At 35.1% G+C, this 20,386-nt stretch overlaps 2 protein-coding genes and 1 pseudogene across 2 annotated transcripts; 1 reads left to right on the top strand and 2 right to left on the bottom strand.

The window, feature by feature from the left end:
- Nucleotides 1-227: 227 nt before the first annotated feature.
- On the bottom strand, nt 228-9,003 carry LOC122590913 (brefeldin A-inhibited guanine nucleotide-exchange protein 2-like). The gene is made up of 11 exons (XM_043763088.1): nt 7,605-9,003; nt 6,269-6,586; nt 5,787-6,138; nt 5,290-5,712; nt 4,907-5,193; nt 4,538-4,811; nt 3,947-4,443; nt 3,080-3,401; nt 2,609-2,990; nt 1,867-2,531; nt 228-1,074 (listed from the first exon to the last, which is right to left on the bottom strand). The coding sequence occupies exons 1-11, from the start codon at nt 8,861-8,863 to the stop codon at nt 463-465; spliced, it is 5,391 nt and encodes a 1,796-aa protein (XP_043619023.1). The 5' UTR covers nt 8,864-9,003; the 3' UTR covers nt 228-462.
- A 1,062-nt stretch (nt 9,004-10,065) lies between these two features.
- Nucleotides 10,066-10,886, top strand: LOC122592149 (annotated as a pseudogene).
- A 3,049-nt stretch (nt 10,887-13,935) lies between these two features.
- On the bottom strand, nt 13,936-18,556 carry LOC122594399 (LOB domain-containing protein 30-like). The gene is made up of 2 exons (XM_043766865.1): nt 18,086-18,556; nt 13,936-14,399 (listed from the first exon to the last, which is right to left on the bottom strand). Exons 1-2 carry the CDS (start codon nt 18,398-18,400, stop codon nt 14,007-14,009), a joined length of 708 nt encoding a protein of 235 aa, XP_043622800.1. The 5' UTR covers nt 18,401-18,556; the 3' UTR covers nt 13,936-14,006.
- Nucleotides 18,557-20,386: the final 1,830 nt, after the last annotated feature.

Genomic DNA, 20,386 nt, shown 5'->3' with positions numbered 1-20,386 from the left:
TGCAGATCTAACACTACAACGTATATATTTAAAAAAAAAAAAAAACACGTTTTTAATCAAATAGATAAAAACAAACCTTCAACCAGATTACCCAACTAAAACTTATAGAGCAACATTTTTAAGGCATGCTAATCTTGTAGCAATGTTATAGATGCGCTCGTAACAGTCTTGTGAGTTATCTAAGATATTCATCAGAGGCCTAATATACTTGCCGCTATCACTGAGGATTGAAATAAAAAGCCTTTAATTTCTATACCAAAACTAAAATAAATGCAATATTTGTTACATTATCTGAGAGTTTGTGACCAAAATACAACAAAATTTCTTACTAAGCCTATTGATTACTAAGCTAGATGTAGGGAAACATTATCCGACTCTTCAGACACCATGGGAGATTTTCGAAAGTAAAAAACAAGTGGCATGAAAAACAATATTACACAGTTTGAAGATGATATATCATCGTCAACACGAGCGTAGTAGAACAGGTCCAACAGAAGAACTAAGCATTTCACTAAGAGCCACCTGAACATCATTGGACCCGTGTTCACACCTTATCAAGCTTGAAAGCAGAGGGAAATAACTTGGAAGATGCTTCTCAAATGAAGAATCACCCAAACTACAAATAGCCTGTAATGTTACAACTATAAGAGGAGCACGAGCAGCCAATTCTCTCTTTTTACCAGAGCCCGAGGGTATCAACCAGTGGGGTTGGACCCCACGAGACAACTCACTCGTATGTGCAGGAAGCGCTAAGTCAATGTAGAATTTTAGAACTTCCTCGCAAAGGGAAACAAGGGATGACTCCACCTTTGATTCCTCGTAAAATGGAGGCTTATCCACTGCAAGATTCTTTATAAATGTTAAGCAGATATGGTAGGATTCGTTTTCTAGGCGTAATAATGGAGGGTCTTGCATTTGTGTCATCGGTTGAAGGTCTTGTAACTTAGCGCGTAATGTAGTATCTACGTTTATTTTGCGAGCATGATTTGCCACTCCATGCACTGCATCAAATAGTATCATGGTGTTCTTTGCTGATAGATGAGGTCTATAAATGTCATAGATCTCTTGTATTGCCTGCCAAATATAAAGAGATGATTACTACAGATTACTTGAAAATCATAAACAGATGATATTCAAGTATATCCAATGACTCTGGCAATAAAAAAAAGGCATGATATGATACTGGGTGACCTGTGATGCATTCTTGTTCATTGGAAGTACAGATACAATTTTTAGCTTTTACGGAGGAAGTGGAATGATTTGCCAAGCCGCAAGTTTGTGGTAAAAACTTATTGCTGACATCTCGTAATATTTAGTGATCATAACTACTACATTATAGAAAACTTCAAAAGGTGTACAAGAAAGCACTCAAAGGTGGTTGATCCAACTCAACCGGGACAAATGACCTGTTTCAATCCGTTACCAACCTACCTGACCCACCCAGCTTGGCACCTCTAACGGAAAGTATCTTAAGGTATATCCACATTCCACAATTTTAACAACCTTTATTTGTGACACTTAGTAACAAAACTGACTTTCCCACGATTCTAACGAAGAATCTGTCATATTTACATAATAGACAACAACTTTAGTTTAATTCGATGTTTGTGACTCATTTAAAACTTTCACCACTTCCCTTCAACCTTTTCTCCATGATGTGAAGTACATATATGATACTACTACTAGTGGAAGTAATCACAAATGCAAACATGTTCTGATAATCATCAAAATGTTTTTCAATAACCCTTTTGGCCTTTGGACACTTCTCTAGCATACATACCACATCAGAACATAGATATACAGGGATATTAACAAAGGGATGTACATAATAAGAACAGCCAAATAAGAATATATACATATACATACCTGGATTAATAAAAGTTGAACTGCTGCATGGCACTTCGCATCAGAAATAACAGCATATAAACGACTCTTCTGTAGATTCTCCAAATTGTCAGAGTCCCCATTACTTTGTCTCATTGAAACATCTTCAGTATTCAAGTTCATATTATCTTCACTGAGAATGAATGAGAAATTCGGAAGTGTTGCATTAGCCGCACCCTTAAGCGCCAAAACCACTTCAAGCCATTTATCATCAGTAAAGAATTCCCCAGCACTGCTCATCAAACGAACAAAAGCAGCAACACCAATACCGGCGAGACTTTGGTGAGGACGCTTGATAAGGCTTACTAATAACAATAGAACCTTTTCCAGAAGAGGATTAACAGTGTCATAAAAGTTAACAAAAAGATCCATAACCAACTGGAGAGCAAGAGTGCATGTCTCATACAGCCAAGAGTCTTGATCAAGCTCGTCAACATCACCATTAGTCCCATGTGGTATTGAGCTCTCACCGGAAGAATCAGAAGCATGCCGAACATAGTCAAAGATAGGAAAGAGGACAGAGTCAAACACCCTTCCCCATAATGCTAAAGAGAAGTGATGACCATAGTTCCTTAGCGTATCAAAGAGTACTTGAAGAGCACTATTCCTAATCTCAGGCCTAGGGTCAAAGCTAAGTTCAGACAATCCTGAAAAAATCCAAAATGATACATGGTTAAAACAACAATTATTCAATCACTCAAACGAAGGTAAATATTGTTCTCACCGGCTAATAATGGAAACCAGAAGTATAGATGATCTTCCTTATCTGTTAACTCTCCACGGTCAAATTTCCCATCCTTTCCTTGCTGAGGTGATGAAGGGGACATTTTACCAGAAGCTTCCTTGTCCTTGTATGTTGAAGAGGCGCCTAGATCTCCTTCAGCGAGTTTGGCAGCACAGAAACGCAAGAAACTGATAGCACTGAGACTAATATCTTTGTCAGATCTGTTATTGGTGAACGCGATTAGACAATTTACACAATCTGTAAAAGTTGTGGTTTCTGTCTCGGTAATGTATGGAAAGTAATCCCGTACTATCTTCTCAATTATTTCGAATGCAAGAAGTACGATGCTTTTGTGGTCATCAGAAGCTGCTGCTGTGAAGACCTGGAAAACATACCAGCAATCACATGTCAAATGAAAATGTTTATCCAAAAGTATACTCAGCAAAGAATCAACAAAATTAGAACACATACCATGAACATGCTTTTCCATCCGGATTTAACATTATTGACGCGTGATAAAACCATTTGAGACACACATCGGATAATCAATTCGCGAATTTCCACAGCACTACTCTTGCGCATGACGATGACAAAAGGCTTCATAAAGTCATTCTGAAAATTGTAATTAGCCAACTCTTCTCGCTCCAAAAATTTCATAGATAATTGGCGTAAAGAGTCCATTGCAAATATCGCAATTGATAAGTTCTCAGAACATCCTATGGTCACAAAAAAATCAGAGAGTACATTCCAAATGCTTGTCCACACAAGTCTGATGCGATTCATGTTGTAGTGGCTGGACAAGAAGAAAATAAATAGAAGTTATATACAATAAAAGCACAAGATAAGGGAGAAATAAGCACAAACAGAACCATACCATAGGTAAGCAAAATGGACAAGCTGGGTAACAGGCCAAAACAGGAAAACTTCACCTCGTGTGGGTTATTCAGGATGAATCGACTTGTAAATGCTTATGTCATTTTCTAAAATTTAAAATATCAATGTCTTCTATAAGGGAGATGAAATGTAGACAATATTAATTTGCCATACACAACAATGTCGTGATTTACTCAGTTATACATTGTTTGTATATGGAAAGTTTATGTTGGTACTTATCACCTCCAATTATACGAGGCTAATCTAAACTTTTGCGATGTACAGGAGGTTTTGAGATTTGAAAGCAGATTGTGTGACTTTCAACCCGTTGGACCACTTGTCCTATTTGACTTACAGGAGACAAAACCCAAATTGGCGAAATTTGGAGCATTTGGTCAATTGGGTTGACATTACCAGGTTGAACTATACTAAGAAATAATAAAAAACAAGAAATCGGATTCATACGCAATTTCAACTATTTTTGTGAGGCTGAATACTCTTGGATCAGATGTAGAACGAAGCTCCTCCATGGACACCTTGCAAAGTGCTTTCACAAAATCGATAATTGCCTCACTGTTTAGTTTCTGACTCCTTGTGAATATACGATTCATTTCTCCAACTTGTTCCAAAATGCTTAAGTTGGAGACCAAGTTATTAACCTGTTCTGGTGTAATAGCGGCAGAAGCATTGCCGCCAATGCCAGCGCTATCATATGAACCTCTTCTCATAGCCGCAGCTACCTGCTGAATCCTACCAGCTCCCTTATTCTTAAGAACTGGAAGGATATTTGACTTCGACTGTGATTTGTTAGACTCATTCTGATTAACAGCAAAAAACGTAGCATCTGGAGGAGCTCCCTCTCCCAACAAGTGCAAGTGCTCAAATCGAGATACACACGTCAATATATGCTCCCAGGCCTCCTGTAAGTGATTCCCATCTTCATATGCAATTGTAACCATTGCCTGTGAAACAATAAAGATAATAATAACTTATGCCATAAGAGATGGAAGGTATTGAAATGATCATACATGCTGAAAACAAACTGTAGACACAAACCTTGATTGCCTCTACATTTTTTTGTTTAATATCTGCTGGTGAATGAAGACTTGTAAACTTGGCCAGTGATGTAACAAAAGCATCTCGATGAGTTTTCATGGACATTGCTGCCGTAACATGTATTGCATACCGAAAGCCTTCCAGACATTGAGCAATTACTATATCATCGTCACTTTGATCAAACGGAACAGTAAAGGCAGCCAGCATAGGTGCCCAGCATACCTCTAACATGAATCTTAATATAAAGACATCTGTCGCAGCATAATAAACTGACCTGCAAAATGGCAATACATGTAAAAAAGCATAATGAGGTCAGAGATTATGACTAGGTTTCCCATAGTTTCTTGATAACAAATAAAGGCTTCTTACTCAGATTTTTGTGCTTTCTCTTTAAACTGTTCTTGCATGTGTTGCATAAGATCATCACTCGCATTACTCTCATCGCCTCTCTTGCGCACCACAATATTCAGTATACTATCTAAACCCAACATCCTGTTTGAGTTTACAGACTGCCTCTGTTTAATTGCTAGATCATCTTCTTTCATTTTAATTTCATTTTTTGATATCCTTTCATACAGAGATTTCAGGTATTCAGGAGGCAAATCTTTTCCATCATCTATGCCACGATTATTTCTTATAAAATCATCAGGTGACATCTGCAATATGGTTAAATTTATGTTCAATATTAGCAAGGCTATGAAGTCAATGCCATAAAGTAGCAAATAAACTCTTCTAAGCTGCATTTATTTTACCTTATTTTTAACCATAGGATTGTGTGCATCGGTATTGAGTAGTATAACAGAGTAGGCAAGAACATAGGCTGTATCAGCACTAATGAATGCTTTTGGATTGCATTTGCAGTAACGCTCAGCAAATTTTTCCATAATTCGGTCAATCTTCTGAGCCTCACCAGGCAATCTAAATCCCCGTAGAAGGGATCTAATTGCCTCATCAAAATCCATACCTTCAAAGTCAAACGAGTCAACGTATGCATGCATTACTTTCAGTGATAGATCTTCTCTTTCTCCAAGGTAATCACCAATCAACGTCTTGTTCAAACCAGAAGCATTCTTTAAAAAATCTGCTATTTCTCCAGGCGAATTCCCCACTTTATTCACTTTAATCAAAAATTCGATACCCTTTTTAGGTTTCCTATTGAAAAGAGATATACCTTCCTGCCAATAATATAATATTAGATATTGAGATAAATGCCAGATGGATTGGAATCAAGATAAATTTAGAAGTTAACCTGAAGTTCCAGCTTGTAGGCCCGGCGTTGCTCGATTGTTGAAGCATCCGAAGCTTCACTAGAAGCTTCCGGATGAGAATCCAATCCATCAACAGGCTCGTTCTCATTTGCATTTCCATTTTCCATGGAAGAATCGGCCAATTCAGAATTATTCTCAACAATTTCAAATTTCTTTTCTGAGTGAGGATCAGGAATGTGTAATTGTTTGTTCATCCAATCCCCCATTGATTTTAAGATAGCCACTAAACACTTCATTGCCTCATGTTTCAAGGCTGCATCCTGAGGTGGCAAGAGAGTAGTCATGGCGCCAGGTGGGACACCTTGAGCCGTTTTGAGAAGCCCATTTACCGTCCTACAGTAAATTACAACAGTAAAACACATGTGAATGCTTGAATATTAAAGGTTGATTCTGGTTAATCTGATCCTTATACTTAAAAGAAGAATGTTCCAATAACAGCTAATACATCATAAAAACAACATACCTTTCAAATATGTTAGATGAATTGACATCGCAATCGTAATTGATAAATATATCAACCAAGATCTGTGAATCAACGCACAACCTTTCAAAAAACCGCAGTACAATCATCTTCTGCTGGAAATTTGGTTGGGCAACATTTTCTAGAACCCTGAGAACAATCATTGGAAAGAACACTCCAATTTCAGCTTTCAATCCAGCTCTAAATCTTGAGACCAAGCTAAAGAAAATCGAACAGGAGAGCTGGAATACAATCATAAGCGATGATGCACTGTTCTTTAACAAAGACAGGCATAGGTATTGCCTAATGGCACCCAGGAATCTGTTCCAACAAGAAAAGAAAATATCGGAGTGATGAGCAAGTACAAAAAATTTGAAGTTAAAACAGAAGAATAAGTAACAACAAGAAGTTTGAAATTATGTAAATAACAAGATTGAGATAACTTAGGATTAGATCAGGTAGTACTGTAGTAGTATAGCTGTCAGACTCATGGCACACTGCAATTAAACAATCACAGATTCTATGATACTTAGCAATCAATTAAACAGTCCCTGAATCGTAACAAACTGGAAATCTATGTTTAAGCTTATGTTGTTTCTACTGAGTTAAGTAGCCATAAGGAAAGTTAGAGATTAGATTACCAATCCTAATAAAGTGGACAAACATAATAGTTATTCTAAGGCTGCAAAAAAAAAACGTTGCCACATCTGCAAAGACTCATTCTCAATCCACAACCAAACCAACCCAACCCATGAAGGCTACAACAAATGTTGTAGACTATTTGGTAGTATGGATATAAAGAAGATGAGGTGGCACAAATTTATTGGTAGTGTTGAATATTAATATGGGAGAGGAGTAAATACTTTATATGATAGTACAGATGTAAATTAACTGAAAAGTATCTACAGGATTACTTTTAATAGTCGGACAGTGATACACTAATGACAGTTAAAACTCGGGTTTACAGCCATGTTAACCAACTGTTGTGATATAATGAAACTTGTGAAGATTTTCTATGAGGATGATTATGTAGACAAGCATAATCTTATACCATAATTTACTAAATTCTAGGCTATGATTAGTAATGCAGAAAGTAATCCTTAACTTGCAGAGATCTATAGCCATTATGTTGATTGTGTGATTAGAAGAGACAAAACATACTACTGTAAAGAAAAAACTAGTCACCTATATAGATATTTCGGCCTTGGTATGATATTATTCACAAGTAAAGGCTATGAATCATACTTAGTAACTTAGTACATTGTAGTATTTAAGTTCCCAACAAGCAAAACTAAAAAGGGGAATTTAACACTGAGGAAGAGGGAAAGCATGCAGGTACCTTTCACTGGTTCTAAAAATCGCCCCGGCATTCTCCAACAAAATTTTGAGCAACTCCAATGCAACAATTTTTCCTCGCATCAACTGTGGGTCTGCAAGTGCCTCTTTTGGGGGAGTCTTCATTGAAAGCTTGCATAAAGCCCGAAAAACCAAAAACGCATCCCTTCTCAGCTTATTCCCAATCTGCACATCCAAATCATCATCTCTCTCCACCTCACCCTCCGCCAATTCCCCTTTCCGTCCCTCCAATGCAGTTTTATACATACTCATCTCCCAATACTTGGCATCCAACATATCCTTATCAGTAGAATCCAACAAATCAGCAGGATTTGTCGTCTCCGTAGTCGACGTCTTCGTCTCAAACGCCCCATTATGCACACCACCATTGGCTCCTGCCGGTGTTCCCTGATTCAAAACTCCATCAATTTCCTGCATAACCTTACTAATAAACCCTTGAACAAACATCGACATTCCCCCATCATCATCCTCTCCACCTTTCTCCCCAGGCTCCATCAACTCTGCCACCACAATCGGCTGCAGCGGAACCGTTGACGAATCCGCCTCCATCCTCCTAAACACAATCACAAGCATCTGAATCAAGGACGCCTTCGCGGTACTCTGATTCACCACGTTCCTGCTATTCATATAAATATCATAACTAGTCCTAACAATCTCCAACAAACTATCTCCATGTATCCTCAACTGCACACTCGTCACCGCAGATAAAATCGTCTTCAAAACTAACAACTCCACTCCTTCATCTCCTAACACACAACACTTACAAACACTCTCAATCAACTTCCCTAACAGCTTCCCTTCCGGTCCGCTACTCGGATCCGATTCGCCTCTCAAATAACCATACGCAATCAGTTTCTGTATACAGTCTAATGCCGGTTCGGCGATCTTAAGATCACCGGAATCACACGCTTTGATAAAAGGACTTAAAATAAATTCAGATTCATCTAAATTAAGTTCATTATTACCTGAATCATGCAATACACCACCTATATTTACAGATTTTTCAGCTGTATCTGTATCTACTACATCTTTATCTACATCTGATTGATTATTATCAGTTTTTCCCGGTGATTTAGGAGATAACGGTTGAGGTTTTTCAATTGAAGTAATACGTTGAATAACAGATTTACATTCATTACCTAATTTGGAGTGTTTGCGCCACGAGCTGTTTTTGATTATTTTATCTAGGGCTGGAACTAACACCGTGTTCATAAGGCGGGAATCGGCTTCCGCAGAAGCCATTCCGCTCGGTTAAATCTGGTGGTGATACGGTGGTTTGCGGTGGTGATGAGTTGGATCACGTCGGGGTTTTTTTTTTATATATTCTGGTTGATTTTTAAAAAGTGGTGGTGGTTTGAGTTGTGATGCGAAGTACGAAATATTATGAATCTGGAAGTAAAAAATGAAAATAGAATTGTAAACTACTCCACTCCTAAGCTAAAACCCATTTTTATTTATTTTTACTAGCATTGTACCGCGCGATGCAACGGTGGTCGTGACGACAACAGTGTGGTGATGGAGGTGAGTGTTGATGGTGGATGCGACGTTCGTAATTAAAGTACTTTTAATATATAGTACTTTTAGAATGCTTCATTACACATACAGTTGAGTTTTAATTAAAGTAGAGCGTACTACTTTGGTAGATTTAGTAAAATGTCAAGTTTCATAAGTATACTTAAGATACTGATATTGTCTGTGTAGGATAAAACGTGTTCGGGGATACTCGCGTTTAATGCAATTTACATTAAGAAAAACTAAAAGAAAACTGAAGGATTCGTCAAATTTAGGGGAAACTTGAAACTAAATCCCCAAACTAAAGATTATGGGTTTAAAGATTGGCTAGTGTTACCCAATCCCAAGGCAAACACATCTCGAGTTATTTTAGTTAATTGGTTGTGGGATCTGCAATTTATCTTGTTTCGTTAGTTATAGACACCAAATTTTGTTCTTTTTACCATCCATTTCTGGTACTTCCAATGATCTATAAATGACTCCACTAGTTTCTCTATCTGCCCCATATCAATTTTGCATTATTATGGGAAGAGATTAAGCAAGATTTACTCACTTGCATTGTTGTTATTACAAATTATGAAAATATTGTTGGAATTTATATGTGTCCTATCCTTGTTGTCGATATCGAATAACACCACTAAGATTTGACTAATACTTCATATACATTTTCATAAAGCGCTATAGTTAAGCAGTGCAATCTATGGACTGGCTCACTGTGGGAGCTGCCTTTGTGTAACCGAGCTTTGTTGAAAACTATAATTTATATTATATTATAATAGGGAAAATGATCCGTACTGCAGACTTTACCTAAGCTTAGGTACTGCTACATTAAAAAAAAGTTACAGATTAAACCTTTGAATTTGATAAATATACATAACCCCCCCCCCCTGAATTTTACATAACCCCCTCTACTTTACCTAAGATAGGTACTGCATGCTTTACCTAACCTTTCCCCATATCATTCCTTAAAATTTTGAACAGGTGGCCGAATTTGCACTTCTTGAAGAATCATTTGAACCAAATATTCGTGACTATACAAAGATAATTCATGGTTATGCTAAGCAAAGTCAATTACAAGATGCTGAAAACACACTACAAGCCATGAAGAATAGGGGCTTCGAATGTGATCAAGTGACGTTAACAGCTTTGATTCATATGTATAGTAAAGCCGGAAACTTTAATCTTGCAAAAGATACATTTGAAGAAATGAAACTTCTTGGGCTTCCTTTAGATAACAGAGCTTACGGGTCAATGGTTATGGCATACATAAGAGCTGGAATGTTAGAAGATGGAGAAATCCTACTTAGAGAAATGGAAGCTCAACAAATATATGCAAAAAGTGAAGTTTACAAGGCAATGTTACGGGCATACTCGATGAGTGGAGATAGTGTAGGAGCTCAAAGAATATTTGATGCAATTCAAATCGCGGGCATTATTCCTGATGATAAGATATGCACAGTCCTCATCAACGCATATGTACTTGCAGGTCAAAAGGAAGAAGCTTGTGTTGCATTTGAGAATATGAGGAGAGCTGGTATTCTCCTAATGATAAGTGTGTAGGTTTGATGTTGGATGTTTATGAGAAGGACAATAAGCTTAAGGAAGTGTTGGACTTTTTGATGGATCTAGAGAAGGATGGGATAATGATCGGGAAAGAAGCTTCAGAGAAATTGGCTCGTTGGTTTCGAGATTTGGGAGTGGTAGAGGAAGTTGAGCTTGTTCTGAGAGAGTACGTTTTGAAGGAAGCATAAGACGATGGAGTCACTTTTGAAATCCACACTATCATCTGTGAAAAGCTTGGAGCAGGACGAATTTCAGCTTCATGGTATGTAATACTTCAACCTTACTTATTTAGAACATGATGGTCTTTGTGCTTTACGTATTTCTTGGTCTCTGCCCTCAAGATTAAAGTAATATCTACCAACACTAAAAGGAAATTTAAAGGTAATCATATGGGTTAACACTAGAGGTAGAAAAATGGCTGGTTGGTTGGGTAATGGGTCAGAACAGTCTTGGATCGAAACGGGGTGTTGTACTAGTTAGAGCATACAGGGTTGGGTCGACACACAAACATGAAACACCTATATGTCGAACCTACATTATAAAGTTAATGTTTTAGATATGATTACAGGAAGTGATAAAGTATGTTATAACACTACTAATGTAATATTTTAAAATAAAATGGTTTAGGGGCATGTAGCTAACTATGTGAACTTCTTAAGTGTACTTTCAGCTACTTTTAACCCATTTGCCCCGCTTTGTTTAAAGCAAATTCTTTGTATGACCCTTTCACCTGATAAGGATAAACATTTTAAATTGAATGATTCAGAATTGTCAATCCTCCTTAACACAAGTTCTGAATAGATTTCTCTGTTTGGTTTATATTGAGGGATGTTTAAATATCTGATAATTAGTTAAATACTTTCATAAGATTGTTCAAGAAGTCAATTGTTGCATTTTTAAAAGGTTCATGGGAAATATTTGTTTGTTTGTAAAAGGATGGCAGGGGTGATGATTGTATCTTACTCCTGCTAAACATATTTGTAAATAGCTAAGCATTAATGTGTATTTAGCTGTCAATAATTAGTAAGACATTTGATAACGACAATAAAATGTGGACAACCAAAACTATTATTGTCAATATTCAGTAATAATTACTAATAGACAAAGAAGATAATTGGTATAAAAACTTTGTCGAAACAGGAATTTGGAATGGGATTTGTTGCATATATAAATTTGGTATGGCATGATAGTGAATCTCGGTTGCTTGTACATGCATCAGGTTGTTGGGATAGGGAGATGGGATAGGGAGACGCTTCAAATTGAATGCACCACATACATTTGTATGTTTTTTTGGTTAACCTAGGTATCCAACTCACTTGGCTTGCCGACTAATCCTAGGGTGACCACTCATTTTGCATGTTGCCAGGATTCGTTGCTGGTGAACCTCCATGGCCACAAGGGGTATGTTTTTTGCTCTTGAGATTTGAAGTTGGGACTTCTAAATATTGTCACCCTTAGAGACCTAGTTTTTACCACAGGGCCACCACCCTTTGTATGTTTGTAGCAATTCAAGTTGAAGCTGGTCCTATCCTATTTATATAGGGTAGTCATATGTATCAAAGAGAATAAATCTAACGTTCTAGGTCCCGTTTTAGTGTGTTATTGATTGCTGGAAGAATAGAGATCCAGTCTTTCGTTCGCAACAAGGTAGCCATAGGGAGAACCTGTGACTAGATTGAATCCTATGCCCTCAAGCAAGACCTACTCCCTCCCATCCCAGGAATAATTGAAGAAAGTTATCTCTAGTCACCAACATTAGCATAAAAAAAGTAAAAATGGATAAATAACACATAAATCGAGGGCTATGCGAGAGAGCCAAAAAGGATCTTTCATGTATAATCCTGCATAATCTCGAATGTTCTCAGTTCCGGTACGTAGACCAAATAAGACACTGCAAGCAAAAGTTCCTAGATTCATGGCTCCTCAAAAGCCCACAGGAACGGAGTTAATGCTCTCACATCCATAGCATGAGTAGTTAAAGCAAGTAAATGATTTAAAATTCGAGTTATTTCACATCCACCTATCATCGCCGGCATAACCATAAAAAATATAATTAAAAAAGCGTGAGCCGTTATTAAAACATTATAAAGTTGATGATTCCCACCAAGAATTTGATCGCCGGGTCGTGCTAATTCCGTTATTTTTTCTTCTCGATGAGAGGCTCCCCCAACAGCACTCGTTTGTCAACCTCCATGGTCTTTCCCAATCCAATCTTTTTCTATTACTGACACCTGGAGCCAGCTTAAATTGCTAAAGCAACTCCCGAACCTAATTCCTAAGGAAGTTTCCGAATTAGCTTTAGAGATTGAGCAAGTGTAAAAAGTATAGAGTGATCTGGTTTGCGCGGCTTTGAGGTTATGTCTACTAGAATAACAACCCGTAGTCTAGTTGAAACCCTCTTTTACAAGATTACAGACTAAAATGACTTCTGCTGAAATTGTTTTCTGGTTTTTGCAGTTCAAGATCATAATTGAAACTAAGGAACCAATCAGCTGCCATTGGCTTGCTTGCTGCAGTTTCAACTGAAACTGCATACTGAGATCATAATTTTTAACATATCAAAATGCCTACAACATAAGAAGTTGTTACCTTTAGGCAAAAACTGGAAAATTTCCATCCTTTGCGCCGCCCACATGTCAATCTTGAGGGATGATGGTCTCATGTAATTGTGCAAGAAGAATTGAGCATTTACATTCATATTTTCTTTCCCTTGAGGCGATTTATACAAAATTCATTTTGTGCAAGTATTTAATTGTGTAGGCCTAGCTAATACACCGTAGTTAACAGCTAATGTTCTTTTTCGAGTATCACCTGCTTAAACTCCTCAAATTGATTTTAACTGTTTATTGTCTTCATGTAAAGCCATGGGGCTTATCAATCTACATTAGACAGGTATACATGATTGGATAACATGTCATACACTATTCTAGTTATAGGGGTCTAACAGCTTGTTTAAATTCTATTAAACATACCTACCTTAACTCCTTAAGCAGTGGATATATATATAGAACAATAACAAGAGCAGTCTATATGGGCTTAGAAAATGATTATTAATACAAATACTTTTACTAATCTTTAAATATATGAACAGTTGATAAATTTAAAGAAAAATATAAAAGTATTACTTGTATTTAATAATTTTTAATCAAGACAACTTGAGATGTAAATTCCAAAAAAGCAAATTGATATTGAAATGAAGAAAAGATTCAAAGAATGAATAACTAAAAGTCAAACATCTGGATCCTTTGGGCAACTGATAAAGTCAGTTTAAAAAGTCAAACTCTTTCATCCATCCATGCATTTTACATTTTCATCTACTACACTGTGGTGGCAAGGTTGAAACTTCTGAAGTCCCACTACTCTGTCTTTGTGAAAGCTCTTTGGCAAGCTCAAGAAGATCGCCTACATTGCCACTATCGCCACGTTGTTGTGCACTTGTGGTGCCAACGGGGCTGAAATGATTGTGAGCGTCAAGTACATCTGTTGCTGATCCGTGCATGGACCATGTAGATGAAGCTTGCAGAGTTGGATCAAAAAGTACCGACAAATCATAGGTCATCGAAGAACATGATGAGGTGATCGGGAGGTTGCCAATGGAAAATCCGGCGGGTGCAGGTGGCAGTTGTGGTGGCGGAGGTAGCGGAACTTCCAGAGTTGCTAGATGTGCTTGAAGGTAAGAGAGCTCGGTTTGTAAACTGGCCACCTGTATTCTCACAATTTATAAAATACATGAAAATGTACTAATTAACATCATTAATATTGATAATTCATATATATAAGACACAAAGATAGAACATATGACAGTCCTTGCGTTTAAACAATTCAAAGCATAAATACATAAGGAAAATGATAAGTGATATTATACCTTATAAATGTTATATATATAAACATAATTGTTCAGTAAAAATAATTATGTACAACACTTCGGTCTTATCCATGATCTTACGGGTATGAATGGTATATTTTTTTTATTAATGAAGGAGGAAATTATTTCTTGGAAGCAATCAAAACTAATCCCGGAAGCGACAATATTCTATAATCTATACCCTCTTTTTTGTAGCAATCTTAAGTCATCATCTTTCATTACATTATTCCAGTACAAGTCTAGCTTGAAAACGTTCATGTATTTCATTATCTAGGAAAACGAGTTTTGAAAGAAAAAAATTCTTTCATGTAATATCGATTTGGATGCGTTGTTCAAAATCTCATTTTATCTTTAGATAGGTGAAATTTCATTCTATCTTTATATATAATCTAAAAATATAAATATATCTCAAACAAGTTAAAGTTAGGAGGAAAAAGGCCGACCAATTCCTGAAAATAAAAAAAATTAAAAACACAAAAGAGGTTTTAGCGTGTCCAGGGAATCATTGTAGTCCCAAAATATGTAGTTGTCAATGTCAAAGTCCTAACTAAACCATCAATTATTTATTCAATTAGTTTAACTAAAAACAAATATCCTTTTTCTCAAACTATAAACTTTTCATCCGCCCGCCAGGGTAATAAATCCGTGGTTAGAGGGTTTTCTATTTTATGGTTTATTTTTAGAGGGTTAAGGCATTCTCAAGATTTGAACCCAACATGAGCACACCAAAAATAGGAGTGTTAATCATTTATCAGTTTTCTTGTGAAATAAAAAAACTTTCATTTATCCCAAACTCCCATAAACAAGTATTAAGCAATACAGTACTAGAAATTCCGTTTAATTTATTTTAGTTATTAATTTTAACAACTTTCATTCTTCACATTAATAATAAGGGATAAGTGCATATAAATGTAGATAGCTAAGATCGAAAAGTTATAGTGTGCACAAATTTCCAAGCACTCTATTATATATACGAACTTTATAAAAATGTTCAAGTTATGTAACTAATTATGAATAAGAAATCAAAAATTTACACGTGACAACTCATATGAGGTGTCACGTATAACATGTTACATAATTTGAACATTTTTACAAAGTTCGTGCATACAATAGAGGTTCTGAATAGTTCGTACACACTATAACTTTTCGGTCTTAGTTACATACATTTTAGTGCACTTATCCCTACTAATAATAATTTATACACAATTAATTGTCCCAAACGATGTAGCTCTCACTTTCTTGCATACTAGAAAGTTTTGGACCCGTGTTGCAGGGTCTCAATTATCTTGTTGAAATGATTACGTTATTTTGTCAAGAATATGTTTGTTTAAAAGTGTGCAAGAAACCAAAATATAACCCGTAGTAGAAACTCGAACTGGACGTGATATGACAAATATATCAATATATTAGTTTAGAATTCAAGCGGATGCAATGTAACAAAATGCAAGTAGTGGTACGGTGTGTGCCACATTAAGGTTGAATGACTTAAAAGGAAAAAACGTGTTCAAGAAAATAAAAAGTAACTTGTTAAAAAAAATCCGAAAAGGATGCAATGTGGCAAAACCCGAACAGTGGTACAAGGGGGTTGAACGACTTAAAAGGAAAAAACTCGTGAAAAAAACTAAAAAGTAGCCTGTTAAAAAAAATCCGAAAAGGTTGCGATGTGACAAAACCCGAACATTGGTACGGGGCGTGACGTAAACGAATAGTAACTCGCCACGCAATCGAGTTACTATTCTTAAGCATGGCCTTTAATATATAATATAATATAATATGCAATGCCTATTTCTCATTACATATATAGAAGCACTATAATATATATATATGTGTGTGTTTTTCCTAAATATATTAGTGATGAAATAATTTCTTGAACACAAAAATTGGATGCAACTATATATATACATAAATACAAGAATGGTGTGACCTTGTCCGGATCAACTAGAGATGATAAGTCATTATATTGCTTTAAATGTAGTTATCTATATAAAATGGTTCATATTTTTTTCCGTGTTCAATTCCAATTTGTAATGTGAGTCATATATAGTGGTTTTGCTAACCGGTTATTAAATACACTGGTTATGATGCATTTAATGAATTCAATGTTTTTTAAAATATAAAATTATGAATTTATAATTTAAATAAAAATAATAATTATTAGATTAAATTAATGGGTATCAGATGTATTTGTTGATTATTTAGGAATATAGAGTTTTTAAGTCATTGGGTAACATAACTTTTTTAAAAAAATATTAATTATGAGTATATATTATTATTATTACTACTATATATAAAGAGAAAAGTGAATATAGGGATGATATGCACCTAATTTAGGTGAAAAATCCCTCATATATCAATATTTTAATATTTTGAATAAATGTTTGACCTCATGCTTTTTATGCTTTAAAAAAAGATATGTAAATGATTTTTCCACCCAACTTAAATATCTAAGAGCCTCATATTTCCTTTCCCATATATAAAAGGATGGAGTACATAGTTATTAATAGATATTAAGTCAATGATATATGATTGTGTTCCCATTAAAAACTCACAGTAAAATTTAAGTTTGACCTCTCTATACCTCAAGATTATTTTAAAGGAAAATGATAAATCCTCCTAACCAATCATCCTAAAAATCCTCTTAATATATCCACTTGTTAACACATGTAATCCACTAATTCTATTTCTTAATCTCAACCCCTGATTTTCCACATGTTACGATCCTATTAATTATGATGATTTTTAGGCTAAACAATTAGGAGGATTAATCATTACCCTATTTCAAATGATCATATGAACTCGTCGTGTTCCATATAGAATTCAGTGTCACTATGCATCATACAAAATGATATGAAATGAAGATGACAATGTTATGTGTTTTTTTTTTTACGTTAATTTTAGATTCAGCGACATGTCTCTTTATATAGCCAACTCTAATTCCAAAGACAACCTTGAAAAATCATTTTGGTTACACCAGGATGCAAATCCAAAATATCTCATTTTCAGACTCTACCATATATATGTCAATCCATCTATTGATGATTAGTAACTGATCATTAAGGTATTATTGTAGAATGTAGAGTATAGTATCACACGTTTGCTTTTCTTACAAGAAAACAGCTAGTTTACACATTACAATGAAAGTTTATACTATCACATCTACTATTTCATGTCTCATTTACTTAATTAGCTTAATTTCTTCAAGTTCTATTCTACAATATCAATGGTGTTCAATATAATTAGTCATACATGTATATATAAAACTTAAAACTAATAAAAATAGATCACCATCATTAAATAATTATATATTTCCGTCTTGTGATTTCCGATATGACACTACAAAATAATAATAATAATAATAATAATAATAATAATAATAATAATAATAATAATAATAATAATAATAATAATAATAATAATAATAATAATAATAATAAATAGGAGACCGGAGACGTACGTTTGGGGGAAGATGTCAAAATGCATGTGTGTGAAGTAGAAAAATATATATAGAGATAATTCATAATTACCTGTTGTTGAAGGGAAAAGAGATGAGCAACACAGCCGTAAACAGGGTCTCGAAGCCTAGCTTGAGCTTCATAACAAATGCTGACCACTGCATCGAGCCTCTTGTGAACTGGAATGTGTAGAAGAAGTTTGGAGACATTACTGGCTCCAAACACTTTATGCACCGCCGCGAAACGGGTGGCACCTTGTTCAGAATCAAAATATGGTGCGAAGATGCAGCCTTGGACACACTTTCTTCTTAAGAACTTGCAAGCACCACATGGACCACCACCACTACTAGTACTACTGCCAGGCGGATTATAATTTGCACTACTCATTTAATTTTTTAGTGGCCGGCTGGCCGGGGTTTAATTATCAATTAGTTGTTGGGATTAATAATGTTTACAAACAATTTGAATGTCCTATATATATATATGTAGCTATTACTAGCTTGTCAGTGTTTGTGTACATGTGAAAATTAGAGAAGAATTAAAGAAAGGCCGGGTAGTGTTATTAATTATTAGCTAGCTAGGGTTTGATATATATATATATGATGAAAGGTGTGTTTTATGAGAAAGCTAGTTGAAGACTTTAAAGGCACGAATGAAGAAGCAAACATCCAAATAAGAATGCTAATTGCGTGAAGCAACCACACGATATAGCCAGCTGCGCTAGCTTCTTTCTTTGTCTCCTTAACTTATTTAGCTAAATGTTAATCTCTCTCTCTCTCTCTCACTCATGTATCTATATACATGTATCTACATGTCTACATGCATAAGTGTATGTATTACTCGTAATTAGGTAGTAATTTGTACTCAGAGGCACCCTGACAATTTAAGTCCTCTAGTCAAGTCGATAATTCAAAAAATACGTCCCTGACTTCTATGTAATTTGTATTCAGAGACGCAACTTGTTGCTCATTTGCCTTCTAATTCTATATAAATCTACGTATGTTTATTAAAAAAACAGGTAGCTAAAACTAGCTAGAAGTGTTTATTTTTGGAATATTTATGTACGTAAACCATATTTTTTTATGAATGATACGTTTCAAATGATACGAGCTGAGTATATATACTTAATTACTTTTTTTTTTAACATTAATTAATTATATACGTACTGAATAATATTATGAGTTAACCATAAACTTAACCAGTGCTTAAAATATTTGATCTTTAATATGTATACATGTATATCATGTTTCTTTGTCTAGAGAGAGGAGGCCAGGTGAATATATGTGTGATCTAAGTATACTTTACAACCAAATAGAATAAAGATATCCGGCCAGGTGATCAAGATTTCACTTTATGTCACCATGTTTCCAACTGTTTGCTTAACTTTGGTTGAAATTATATATCTATGTGTTTAAACAGGCCCCTAGTATAGATTATCTAATACAAGTATATAGATATACAATTTTTGAACGGCAAGAAATATATATATATATATATATATATATATATATTAACAATTAGGTAAACTAACAAGACGCTAGTTACCGAAAAATACAATTACAATTACAATCTAGCTAGAAGAGAAACCAAGAACTTGCAATTAATTTGATTATACGTATGCAACCTAGCTAGCTTAAGTTAATTAGTTTTGTAGCTAGGTAACATTGTTTTATCGCGATCGCATGGCATGCAATATATGTCTAATTGATATTTGATGATGAGTTGTAAAACCTAACACAATATGCATGCGAGTGTTTGATTATGTTATCTTAATAATTTGGATTGATGTTAAATAGCTAAGCTACTATACATTCTTGATCAAAACCCATCAAAATTTAGCTAGCTTCCGTACAGAACAAAACCCTTTACATAGAAATAAAAGATAAACAGGCAACAAGCTGTTGGTATATGATCATATTATTATAAATCGCATGTCCGGAAATAGTTTAAGCCTACGGGGTCACACGAAATGACACAATAACTCGATAATATTAATTGATATATTAAAGTAATATATTAATTAATTTGATCACGAAATAATTAATTAAACATAGTTAAAGGGTTAATTATATTTAATTGATTAAAAAGGATGATTAAAAGGTGAAATTGGAAAATGGATTTTAGACCCAAAGTTGAAGGGGGGGCCGACCACTTTGAGGCTTGATTAAGCCTTAATGTAACTTATTTTCCAAGTTATGTAAACCTAATTAAGTCCTATAAATAGAGGGCTTAATTCTAGGTTTTTCATTCATTCATTCACAAAGCAAATTTCCTCCTCCTTCCCTCTTTTCCTTAGTTCGGTCGAAGCCTCCCTCTAAGGGGTTATCGGTTTTTGATTTTTAAGTTTAAGGGTATTAAACAAAGGGTTGTTTA

Source organism: Erigeron canadensis, chromosome 3 (genome assembly GCF_010389155.1).
Source record: "Erigeron canadensis isolate Cc75 chromosome 3, C_canadensis_v1, whole genome shotgun sequence".
NCBI lineage: Eukaryota > Viridiplantae > Streptophyta > Magnoliopsida > Asterales > Asteraceae > Erigeron > Erigeron canadensis.
Note: the sequence above shows the minus strand (reverse complement) of the source record. Positions and strands in the feature narration are given on the sequence as shown.